Source organism: Squalius cephalus (assembly GCF_949319135.1).
Source record: "Squalius cephalus genome assembly, chromosome: 9".
NCBI lineage: Eukaryota > Metazoa > Chordata > Actinopteri > Cypriniformes > Leuciscidae > Squalius > Squalius cephalus.
The window spans coordinates 8806285-8818599 of record NC_137130.1 but is presented as its reverse complement, the minus strand read 5'-3'; the positions used below and the strand labels follow the sequence as shown (position 1 = coordinate 8818599).

General features: G+C 36.5%; 1 protein-coding gene across 4 annotated transcripts in view; it reads left to right on the top strand.

Moving 5' to 3' along the window:
- LOC307164309 (uncharacterized protein) overlaps positions 1-12315 on the top strand; it is an 83388-nt gene that overhangs the window by 48461 nt on the left and 22612 nt on the right. For all 4 annotated transcript variants that reach the window (XM_079880979.1, XM_079880978.1, XM_079880977.1 and 1 more), the window contains 2 exons: positions 7896-8437; positions 10857-10940. In XM_079880979.1, coding sequence (XP_079737105.1) covers positions 7896-8437; positions 10857-10940 — 626 coding nt within the window. The remainder of the gene's footprint in view (positions 1-7895; positions 8438-10856; positions 10941-12315) is intronic.

The window sequence follows — 12315 nt, the reverse complement described above, 5'->3', positions numbered from 1 at the left end:
AAGTTCAACATGTTTTTAATGAACTTCAATTATTATTTTTTTATTTTTAGAAATGTTTTGATAACTAAGACTATGTGAGCTGACTATTATTGGTCTTCCTATGTTAGCAACTTAATACTAGGTGTAAACAGACAGAGCCTTGTTTTTGTGTGTATGTTTAAATAATCTAGTCATCAGCCTTAATTAAAGTCATCTTAAATAATGGAAACATCTAAATGAAATTAGATTAGGCAGTGTTTTGAGACATTCAAGGCTAATTGGCAGATAAGATCAAACCACAATATTAATGTTTTTTATAATGCAAGCAGCATGTCAGAGGCTTTCTCAGCGGCTGTAAAGCTTCCTTGATGGTCCCTGTGGTGCAGCAGACTGCTCATGTTGTGTTCATAGATTTAGTTATGCTAATTATATGGTTCTCATGTTAGCTACATGTGAAGGATTTGACATTTAATTCATCGCAAACTAAAAAGTGAATTCCAGGTGTTCTACTTGTGTTGGAAAGCGTAATTGTCACGCAATAGGTTGTTAAGTGTGACAGTGTCTAGCCATTGTTAGCCTTTGTGAGGCTCTGGGGCCATGTGCAAAGGGCAAGCTAATGTGTGACAGACTGTCTAGTCTTCCTTTAACTACAATTGATTGTTTTTTTGTCAATTAGTCTGTTATTTTAAGGAATTTGCTTTTCTCATCAGAATTCCCTTGGGGTGGACCGGTTCTGGGGAAACTATGCACTGAAACCTTAACCTCCCAAGCTACTATACAAGCTAGTTAACCATTAAAGCACTTTAACAGAGCAATTTCTTTTTAGAATGTGTGTTTATCTGGCACAAATACAGTCTGAATTATGATGACCGTATTACATTGAAATTTTCAGTAAAACACGTTGCAGATATTTATGTGTAGACTTTTTTGTAGACTTTAACTGATTCATGTAAATTGATTCACTAAAATGAATGGAACTTCTCAAAGAACAGATATGTATTGCTTTGATGTACACTACCATTCAAAAGTTTGGAGTTTTTTTTAAATGATTTTGAAAGAAGTCTCTTTTGCTCACCAAGACTGTATTTACTTGATCAAAAATACAGAAAAAAACGATTTCTATTTGAATATATTTTAAAGTGTCATTTATTTTTGTAATGTCAAAGCTGAATTTTCAGCATCATTACTCCAGTCTTTAGTGTCGGAAAGATTTGACGTTTCCTTCAGAAATCATTCTAATATGCTGATTTGGTGCTCAAGAAATATTTCTTATTGTCAATGTTGAAAACAGTTGTACTGCTTCATATTTTTGTGGAAATTGTGATTCATGTTTTGTCAGGATTCTCTAATGAATGGAAGTACAAAAGAACAATATAAATCTTTTGTATCATTGTATTTACTTTTGATGAATTTAATGGATCCTTGCTAAATTATTTGAAAGTAAAGGGGAAAATAGTAGTATAGAGCTACTACAAGCTACTGCAAATAGTTCTGTTAGTAGTTGTCATTACTTTTAGTAAGTTTCTCCCTCTCACTGCTGCACACACACTTTCATCTTCTGTATGGTCCCATCTCATATCCTCCTGTGACTGTTCTGAAAGCTTTCTCAAATAGTGTCACAGATCCTAATGGGGTTATGTAGTGTCTGGACTCCAGTGAAGCTTGTAGATGGAGCTATTAGATTTAGAAAAAATGGTTTCATTGGGAAAATGGAAGCGATTGTGCGAGATTTCTCATTGGGTCAGAGGCCCTCCATGGACCTTTTCCACAACAATAGAGCCTCTGAGTGCCAATAGACAGTGTGCTCAATTCATTCTGTAATGGATCAACTGAGAGGGCAATTCCTGCAATTGCCAAGATGACTCGACTGTCAGAAAAAAGTAAAAATGTGGAAGTGTTGTGTTGAGAATCTTGTCCTCTGTGTCTGTATTGTGCCTCCAAGGTTAAACGGGTTTGCTGGGATAAATTGGCAGTGTTGATGTCACATTGGATCGTACTTCTTTCTTCCATTGGCAAAAGATGCTGTGCAGGTTTCCAATTGCACGGAACTGTATTACGGGCTTTAATCTAGTGTCCAATAAAAGGTACAAGTCAACAAATCTTTAATACAGGCTTATTTGGCATAATTAGGTCATGTGGCATTTTGATTGCTGACGTTTGATAAGTGCAAGTGAATGATGCTGATGATTTAGCGTTTTCTGTCAGGATTAAGAAGGGACGCCTACTAGTAAGAGGCTCTTAAAGCTTTAGGATAAACTGATTATAGCTCACATCTTATTTAAAATGCTTGATTAGAAATTGCATTCTGAGACAGCCTTAGATTAAAACGGCAAACTTATGTAAACTAATCTAACATCAAGCTAAAACTCGCAGAACAAGTTAGAAGTTACTTGATTATGTTGGTTTTATATGTGGGCTTGAAAGAGAGAGTTACATTTTGTAATTTCAGTTCAGTTTCATGCACTTTGACTCTTTCAAGTGCTATTGTAGGTGACGAATATAGTTTAAATTATGCAACAATATAAACAATTAAGCAGTTTTCAATAATATTTCAGTTTTATAAGACCATTTGTAATTTAGATATGCCTCAAATACTCTCAGCATGTGGACTCCGCCGCTTTATGTAATATGCCCTGATCAGCTATAATTTGAGAAAGGACTTCAGCGTTTATCATGAGCCCTTAAGTCATATTTTGATGGGTGACTTTGTTGTTTAACATCATATTTGTGTTTTCAGTAATAAATCCACCCAGAAAGGTAAAAGCACCTGTAATAGTTTTTATATTTGCTTTAACCAACCTATTTAGTTTCGAAGAGGTCAAGAACGCTAGTATGGATAAAAAGATAAACAGGCACTTTATTTAAAACGCTAATATTTAACTCTAACAAGGTGGCCCTTAAAGATCTTCACTGTATTACAACAGGCTAGTAAAACATTGACCACATACTGATGTCAAGGTTGGTTTGTTTGGTGAACATATGGATGCCACATCAGTCTCATCAGCAGTGTGTGACATGGAAAGAAGTTAATAGACTAAAACTAGTTACTTTGTTTTGTACAAAATCAGATCAGCCAACTGACAAAATGTTTATTTTTTTTGCTTTCAGTAAGAATAAATTGTGTCTGTACTCTGTAAGATCTATGTTAACAAATTAAATTGTTATTATATTTATATATTTTTATTTGAAATATGTTTTATATTTTAATTATTTTTAAATAATTGTAATTAATTTTACAATTTTTGGTATGTAACATACTTATTTCAATCAATCAATTCCCAAAAAATAAAATCAGGTCTAAAATCCTACATCCCCCAATACATTATGCATCAGTAAATCGGTTGCATCCATTTACTTTAAAACTATTCTGTCTTTCCTAGACTAAGTAATTATGATGCTGTCAAAAATGGAAGCACTTTTCAGTTGTAAAAATATTGAAAGTCTTTATGATAGTCGGTAGTGTCAAATATCTGGGCTGTTGTATTCATGTACAAGAGCAGATGCACATGGCCTCAGGGACTTCTGTATGTTATCCCGACACACATCTGGATTCTGGCATTAGAATTTATTGCCTGCTGTCAGAAAAGCAACAGTTTCTGGTTTTCCCTAAAGTGATTTTCACAAGCCCAACATGTCTCCGAAAAATGTAGTCTTGTATTGATGTGGCCATTAGCCATTCTGAATGCTGGTTTAGCATTTCTGCTGTTTACACAGCAACACCTGAACATGTGCAGGAATGCGAGGTTAGCTCCAAAAGCTCCTCCTCTTCTAAGCTTGTCATTATACTGTCATGATCTAAAGACATGGGTCACTCTTTGAATAGTGAAACTCAGAACAGTGGTTCACCTGAAAGAATAGGGTTGATTCTTTGGTTTACACCAAAACCAAACGTAAGTGTTTTCTTTTCTAATCCTTTCATGTGCAGCAAAGGCAAGAGGTTTTTTTCCCAACTCATAACAAAAAAAGCACCATCTGAAGAACTTAATGATGAATATGTAAGCCCCTAAAGGTCTTTGATCCTTGTTTGATAAATAAGACCATGTGGTTGTGAGTTATACTTGGTAGTCTTTTTCAGAACTTCAGAAAGTCAAGTCATGGTTCAAAACATTTATTTTTCAACATGAAAGCAGCTCAAAGTTATAGAAGTTGAACATAAAGTAATTCTCTATGTTTCTGCAAATGATTACAAAACACACGTTTATGCATTAGTATAATGAGCACTTAATTTGTATGTTTAAAAAAATAAAAAAATAAAAATTAGGGTTTTGTTTTAGCTGTCTTTTCATGCTGTTTTGTTTTTCTTTTTATGCTGTTTGGTTTTGGTTTTATTCATGCTGTTTTGTTTTGTTTTGATTCGTTTCATTAGGGTTTGGTTTTGTTTTGTTTTGTTTTGTTTTGTTTTGATGCCGTTTTGTTTTTCTTTTCTTGCTGTTTTGTTTTTCTTTTCATGCTACATGTGCTTTGTCTAACAAAACAAAATCATCTTCCGTATGATAGAAAAAGGAGGGATGTTTTAACAAGAAACACACTGTCCTTACTCAAAAGCAGAATTGCCCGGAGGATGCAGTGTGTTTGTTTGTCTGTGTGTGTGTGTGTGTGTGGAGGCAAGAAGGTTCTTAAGCTGTCCAGCTGTAACCTCACACCTTTCCCTCCTCCTCATGACATGTCAGCACATGGAGCCTGTGATGTTTCCATGTCTAGCTTATCTTCACAACTAGCTAAATATGTCTGTGTTGAATGATATTAGCATGAGTTTGAAGATTTCTGTCCATGTTTTTTTTAGTGCAAGCCTTTTGATCTCACCCAGCAGTCTTCAGTTTGATTTATATATATAATCATCTGCAAAAAGTAGTATCCAGTGATGTTTTATTTTATTGAAATTGGTTGTCTCTAAAACTTCATTTAGTAATTTAAATTATTTTGAATCCTTTGTGTCAACTACTGATAACATGACTTTTATTTTGGAGAAACCTATATTTGTAGTAGTTGGCATGAAATTTCCATTTCTCAGGTCAAAACAAGTTTTATATCCTCTTGAGTAAAGTATAAAGTACTTATTGCAGCCTCATGGGTCTTATAAAATCTATTTTTTAGCGTGTTCACATAGTATAAAGCATTAACATTTTTACTTTGAAAATATCAGTGCATTACATACATAGTGTCTGGGAACAATAAACAAAGGGGTCACTTTCTATTAAAAATTTCTATTTTTACTGGACGATGAATGTACATTCTTGTTAAGGGTTGTATTTTTTTCAGGATATCAAAAATTCCCACATATGAGTCACATAAAATAGACTATTCTTTAGAGAGTCAGCTGTCTGTTTAATTGACAAATTTTCCTTCTAAAGAAAAACTTTAGCTCACCAAAGATTAGGGCTGGATATCGTTCAAAATCTTTCTACTGTATATCGATACCGGCACCTTGACTTCGATACTGGTTCCTGAATGATAGTTTTTTAGAAATAAAATAAAACATTTATGAAATATCTTTTAACAAGATTACATTAGCCTTTATATGAACTAAAATAACATTTTTAATGACAGCGCTCAAGCGCACGCATAAGCTTGCCGCAAAGCACTGTTGTGAAAAAATTGCAAGGAGACATTTTAATTGCTTATTAATAAACTAGTGTTTTTTGAGTCAGTGTTGGCTGCAAAGATGAATTTGACTTTTCTGACTCGTCATCTCTGCAGTATAGTGAACGTGCGCGTATAGAGAGAAATGCACGTTTCATTTGGATTACATAATCAGATTGTATTTGTTTTCGATTCGAATTGGTTTTCTTTAAAACTAGACATTTCAAGCTTTCTATAGGCCTATTTCTCATGTCTGGGAGGCTAGTAGCTTATACGGTGAGTTTCGGTTAATTTGTGACGCGCTCCAGTTCTTCTTGCAGTTGAAGACGGAGCAACTTTCTGCTCTTAAGTTTATTCTGTGCACTGTCAAGTGCTTTATCAGATTTGTCGTGTTGTTGGTCATGGTAGCAGTTATCTTGTCACAAATATTGCATCGCGCACTCTTGGCATCGAGCCGGGTGAAATGTAGCCACACTTTTGATCTTTTCCACATCTTTTCCATCTATAGGGGTTGGGACGCGTACACACTCCAGTAGGGATGTCCCGATCCGATCCACGGCATCGGTATCGTGCCGATACTGGCCCAGAACGCTAGATCGGATATCGGAGGGGAGAAAAAAAAAATATCCAATACCTAATCCGATACCTATAGGGTGGAACGCTACATGTTGTCTATTCGTATATTGAACGTCCGTGCGTCACGGTTCGGTGCATGGATTTACACAGAGAATACACGGTATAAAAATAAATAAAACTCGCGTGCACATTAATTAATGTTATGCGGAACTACTGTTAGATACGTGCATAGACATATGCGGGTACTTTAGGGACACCTAATCTGTAGCCCCGCCTTAGCTCTGAACGCGCGTCTATTTCGCTTCAAACTCTCGCGCGGCGCGTCCTATTCGCTTTGGACGCGCGAATGGATTCAAACTGTTCAAGTATCGAACTAGACGCGATAGACGCAAATTTGACGCTCTGTTCGCGTTTGGTTTGAACGCAGCAAAATGAACAGGCTGCGATGTCAAGATTGCAATGCTGGAATGTGTGTGTGTGTCAGAGAGAGAGAGGCACCGTCGCGATCAAACAGTGGAAACATAAAAACATACTCCGTAATTTTGTTCATACAGGACATCATTAAACCTGCAAAAAGTGTTTAGCCTACTTATATTTGTGTAAAACATAACATTGTGCTTTTGTCAAACTGTAAACTCTTGTCAAACTGTAACCTACAACTGTCACCCAACCAAAATCACACACACACACACACACACACACACACACACACACACACACACACACACACACACACACACACACGCGCGCGCGCTGTTTAAAAGCAAAAATCATCTCATCTTTTGGACATTCATCATATTGCATAGATTTTCATTTCTTGTCCTAAAACAGAGCACTAATCTGTTTATTTTGAAGTTACACATTCTACATTGAAAAGAAAATCAAATGTGATTTTAATGGTAGTATTATTTTATACAGAAATAAATTATTTATAATTCAGATGAGAATAACGTTAAAGTTAATTAAAATTTTAAGGAAACAAATATATTGATCTGAAATATAGCAAATTAATTTTAAATTCATTCAGGTACAATTACCAAACATGTCTCATATCTTGAATAAAGGGTGGCAGTCTTTCATTATCAGCTGTTGTTGTGGACTATACACTGGACTCTGGAGAAGTTTTTTTCTCCATTTGAGTGAGATGTTTTTATGTGGTTAATTGAGCAAAGTGCTTCCATATATTGTATTAGTAGTAGTATTAGTTCAAGAATAAAATAAAAATATCGGATTGATATCGGTATCGGCAAATAGCCAAAGCTGCGGTATCGGTATCGGTATCGGAAGTGAAAAAGTGGTATCGGGACATCCCTACACTCCAGCCTCACGTGTGACCCACCTCTCTGGGCGTAACCGGTGTAAACTACTGTTTTTCCTTGACGCCTCGCCACAGCCAATCATGCCCTTAGGTTTCGAAATCTGGTACCGAACTACAAGACATTATTTGATACTCGATGGTATCGAGGCAATTCGGTCGGTGCCTAAAAAGTATTGAGCTCGATACCCAGCCCTACCAAAGATATTACAGTATGTACAGTACAGCCAAAAATAATACTTTCTCACAGGATTTCACAACTAAAGTCAATACTCACTGCTTGATTTCCCATCTCAGCTGTTGAACACTTTACACTACAATATTTGTTTGAGCAGACTAATAAAGTGCTTTTAACCTAGCCCGAGCCTGCTGCCCATCCCTGACCATTCACTTTTGCATTGTTCTTTGTAAAGTCCCTTCATATTCTTTTCCTTTCCTTCCACAGAAGAAAGTGGAGTGTCGCTGTTACAGTTAATTGGCGATCCTCCACCTGATGGCGTCTCCAAAGTCTTTGATAATGATAACAGCCCTGGCTATGTGTTTGGCCCAAGCTCCAATGTGGGACAGTCAGCTGCGGCCCACCTGCCCAACCCCTTCTACCGTGACTTCTCCCTCATCTTCAACATAAAGCCCACGTCCACCAAGCCTGGCGTCATCTTCTCCATCAGTGACCCAACCCAGAACATCATGTATGTTGGTGTGAAGCTGTCGGCAGTGGAGAGGGGCAAGCAGAATATTATCTTCTACTACACTGAGCCTGACTCGCAGAGTTCATACGAGGCGGCCAAATTCTCTGTGCCCTCCATAGTGAACACCTGGACCCGGTTTTCCATCAGTGTTTTGAATGAGAAGGTTTCCCTCTACTTCAACTGTGACTCAGACCCTCAAGTCATCAATTTCGAGCGGTCCCCAGATGATATGGACCTGGACGCTGGAGCTGGAGTGTTTGTTGGCCATGCCAGTGGAGCAGACTCAGATAAGTTTTTGGTATGTACACAGACCATGCTTTAATATAATGGTATCCCAGTGAAAACAAGTCAAATGAAGGTTAACTTAGGCTAGAAAAGGGAAAGTGCAATAAAAAATTGCTGTGGTTGAGTGACTCCTACATGATTTGATTGCTCAAATTGGCCTGTTTAAAAAACAACATACATTCTGTGGTTGTAAAAAAGTCCACTCGTCTTTCCTTGTTTGAGTAGAGTAGTTAATTGCTTTAAGAAACCACAGGGGAGCAATTAGCTCCTGTGTGGTAGTGTCCAGCTGCTGACCCCACAGCTTGATCTCAGATCAGTGAGAACCAGTCGACCGCTACCCTATTCTTTTTTCACTATACTTTATTTTATTTTATTTGTAATTATTTTTATTAAATTATTTATTTATCATTTATTTAATGTTTTATATCTAGTTATGTTATATATTATATATTTATATGTATTTTAAAATGTTATTTTATATTTAATGCAATTTAATTTCTTTAATTTCTTAATTTCAATTTAATCTCTCTATATATTTATTTGTTATTTTTATGATTTTTATTAAATTATTATTCATTTATTCATTTAGTTTTATATATTTAGTATATATTCTATGTATTACTCATGTATTTATTAATATTTATTTTAAAATGTTATATTTAGTGTACTTTCATATTTCAGTGTGCTACATATTTATTTATTTATTCCTGGATGATTTATGTTTAATATTGAGTTATTTAGAGGCATATTTGTCATGTTCCTAAATAAAAACTCAAGATAATTTTTTGTCTGGATCACAGGAAATATATGTTACGTTCTTGATAAAAATATTGAGTTTTTATTGAAAACATTACAAATATAAGTGCCTCTAAATAACTTCATATTAAACATAAATCATCCTAGAATAAAGAAATAAATATGTAGCCAATTAAATTACATCAAAAAAAATTATTTTATATTATACTACTCATATAAGACAGCAGATTCTTAACCAGTTGCTGATCTGTGAAGAAATGTGATTGAATATACTGCCTTGTGTTCTGCAGTTATGCTAGTGCTTTCAAGCATATTGTTCAATAACCATAGTGAGGCAACTGAGGCAGCAGGAATGCCTCATATTTCCCAGAGCTCATAATGTCCACTCAAAAGCAGATGCATCTTGTTCAGTTCAGTATGACTCCTTGTTTCATGTGGCTTCCATTTCCTGTGGGAACTCCACCATAAGTAGATGGCCATCATAATTACAGACCTGATTAGGCAGGATATGATTGCTATTCCATCCCTCTCATTAAGAGCATGTGCTTATCTGCAGAACTGTGGGGAAATCAGGCCTGTAAATCTGACCCTGTGTTGGGGCTGTAAGAGGGTCTCGGTGGAGGTCATAACGTGACACAAAAGGACAATTAAGACATCTTAAAGCTTCCTTCACTGCGTTCTGCTCCTAAACCTTTGACCTTAGTCCGTGAGACATGAGAGGGGAAGTCCTGTTAGATCTAACCAGCAACTTAAAACTTATTACCCCAAATAAAGAGATCTTGAATGGAGATCAACTTGTCTTAAAGAGATAGTTCATCCAAAAATGAATCGCACCAAACCTGTATGGTTTTCTTTCTTTTGTAAACCACCAAAGGAAATATTAGGATGTTCATTCTGTTCTTGATGAACATAAATGGTTAGCAGACATTTCCAAACAATTACATGAAGCAAAACCAAAGTACCCTAACAGTCGTCCATACACTATACTTCACATATTCTGGAGCCACATGATAGCTTTGTGTGTGAAACAAACCAAAATTGAAGTCATTAGAAATTTGCTACCTTATTTATGAATAACGGCTTAAATGTTGGTCCTTCTCAAAGTTATCATATGGCTTCAGAGGACTTCAAATGGACTGCTTTTATTGTGCTTTTTGTCATTTATGGAGCTTGACAGCTCTTGGACCCCATTCACTTTTCATTGTATGGAAAAAGAGCAGCGTCAACATTCTGCTAAACGCCTCTTTTTGTGTTCCACAAAAAGAAAGTAAGTCAGAAAGGTTTGGAACAACATGAGAGTGATTAAACGCTGGCTGAATTTTCATTTTTTTAGATCAACTATCCATTTAATGAGACATGTATGTTAGCCATTGAATGTAGGAATGTGTTGTTTTGGTGGATTGTATTGAATGTTATCCCCATCTGCGTTGAAATTGTGCCGCAAACCATAAAAGGGAAATCCCACATGGAGACAGATAGCCATGTGTTTGAAAAGTAAGATATCAGGCACACATTGTTATCTGACTGCCAGCATTTCTGTCGTGGAAGGCATTAGCATGAAAAAGAGCAGTGGATTCAGTCTCTAATGAGCAGCTGCCATTCAACATGAACTGTATGTCACCACACCTGCCATGACCATCAAAATAAGCTTACCAATCTGTGCTTGTGTGTTCTAGGGTGTTATCGGTGATCTGAGGGTGGTGAGAGACCCTGGGGCGGCTGAGCGGCACTGTGAAGAAGATGAGGATGACTTCGATGCGGTAAGAACACAAGTTCTCTAATGAGAGCAAGTGTGCTTTCACACCTGGCTCATTTGGAGCATTTGTTTTGGAACCTAATGCATTTTTTCCCTTAGTTTAGTTTGTTTAGGCATATATGAACACTGCAATCGCGCTCAGATCTGAACCAAGATAATCGGTCAGAGATGGCTTAGATGAGGTGATCTCGGTCTAATTGAAAATGAACCCTGGAGCAGTTCGGTTGTGGTGAGAAAGCAATCTGACCCAATGGACCAACAAACCAAGCTGTGTTATAATTCATAATGGGAAATGTTTTATGTAAAAAGTAGCAGTGTCTGATTTTGTGGGTGGGAACATCACAAAATGTATTTCCATCAAGAGAAATAAGATCTTGTATTGACAAATCAAGAGTCAAGCACTCTGTACAGTCTGTTCCAGCACATCCCAAAGACTTTCAATGAATTTAAGGTCTGGACTCAGAGGTGCCAATTCATGTGTGAAAATGATTCTTCATGCTCCCTCCCAACCCACACCATGGCCATATTCCTGGATGACAATGTCAAGATTCTTCATGCTCCATCTGAACTATTCTTCCACAATTTGAGCCTGATGAATCTTGACTTTGTCATCCTGGAATATGTCCATGATGTGTCATCCTACATGGTTGTTTAAGAAATGAAAAGCTACACACTCTATCAGTTTGGGTTAGAAGAACTGGTGCCAAATATATAACACATAATAATCAGTGCAATAATGATCCAGTCATAGACTTTTATACATTTGCCTATTTAAATATTTTTTGGCTGGGCAGTGTATATTCATATACTTATTTGTGTGTGTAACAACAGCTACAGATAACGCTACAATAAGCTCAAGGAGCTAACTTGTCAGTCCATTTAGAAGGATGATGGAACATAAACAGGTGTACTCTGACTAATGAGAAGACAGTTTACTTATGTGACATTCATAAACACATTTTGGTATGCTTTGTTGAGAGTTGAGCGGTTCTAAAATGGGTGATTAAACCAACGAATAGCTAATGCAGTGAGGTGAGAAGAACTGAAATTGGTTTCTTGGAGATCAGTGGTAAAAAGCAATGTCTTTAAATAACCGCATACTCAAACAAGTGGATTGTCTTTTAAAAAAAGGAAAGCTTGGTGTGTGTGTGTTCGGTTTTTATTGCTCACCCAGTTATTATGTAGTCTTTTTTTTAAATGAGACCAGAGTGAAAGGAATAGATCGCCCGGTGCGCAGTTTTGCCCAGGCGACTCATCTTAGATTTGATGCGGCATCACTTTACATTTATATTTATTCATTTGGCAGATGCTTGTATTCAAAGCGACTGACAGTGCATTCAGGGTATACATTTCATCAGTTCTTTGTTTCCTGGGAATTG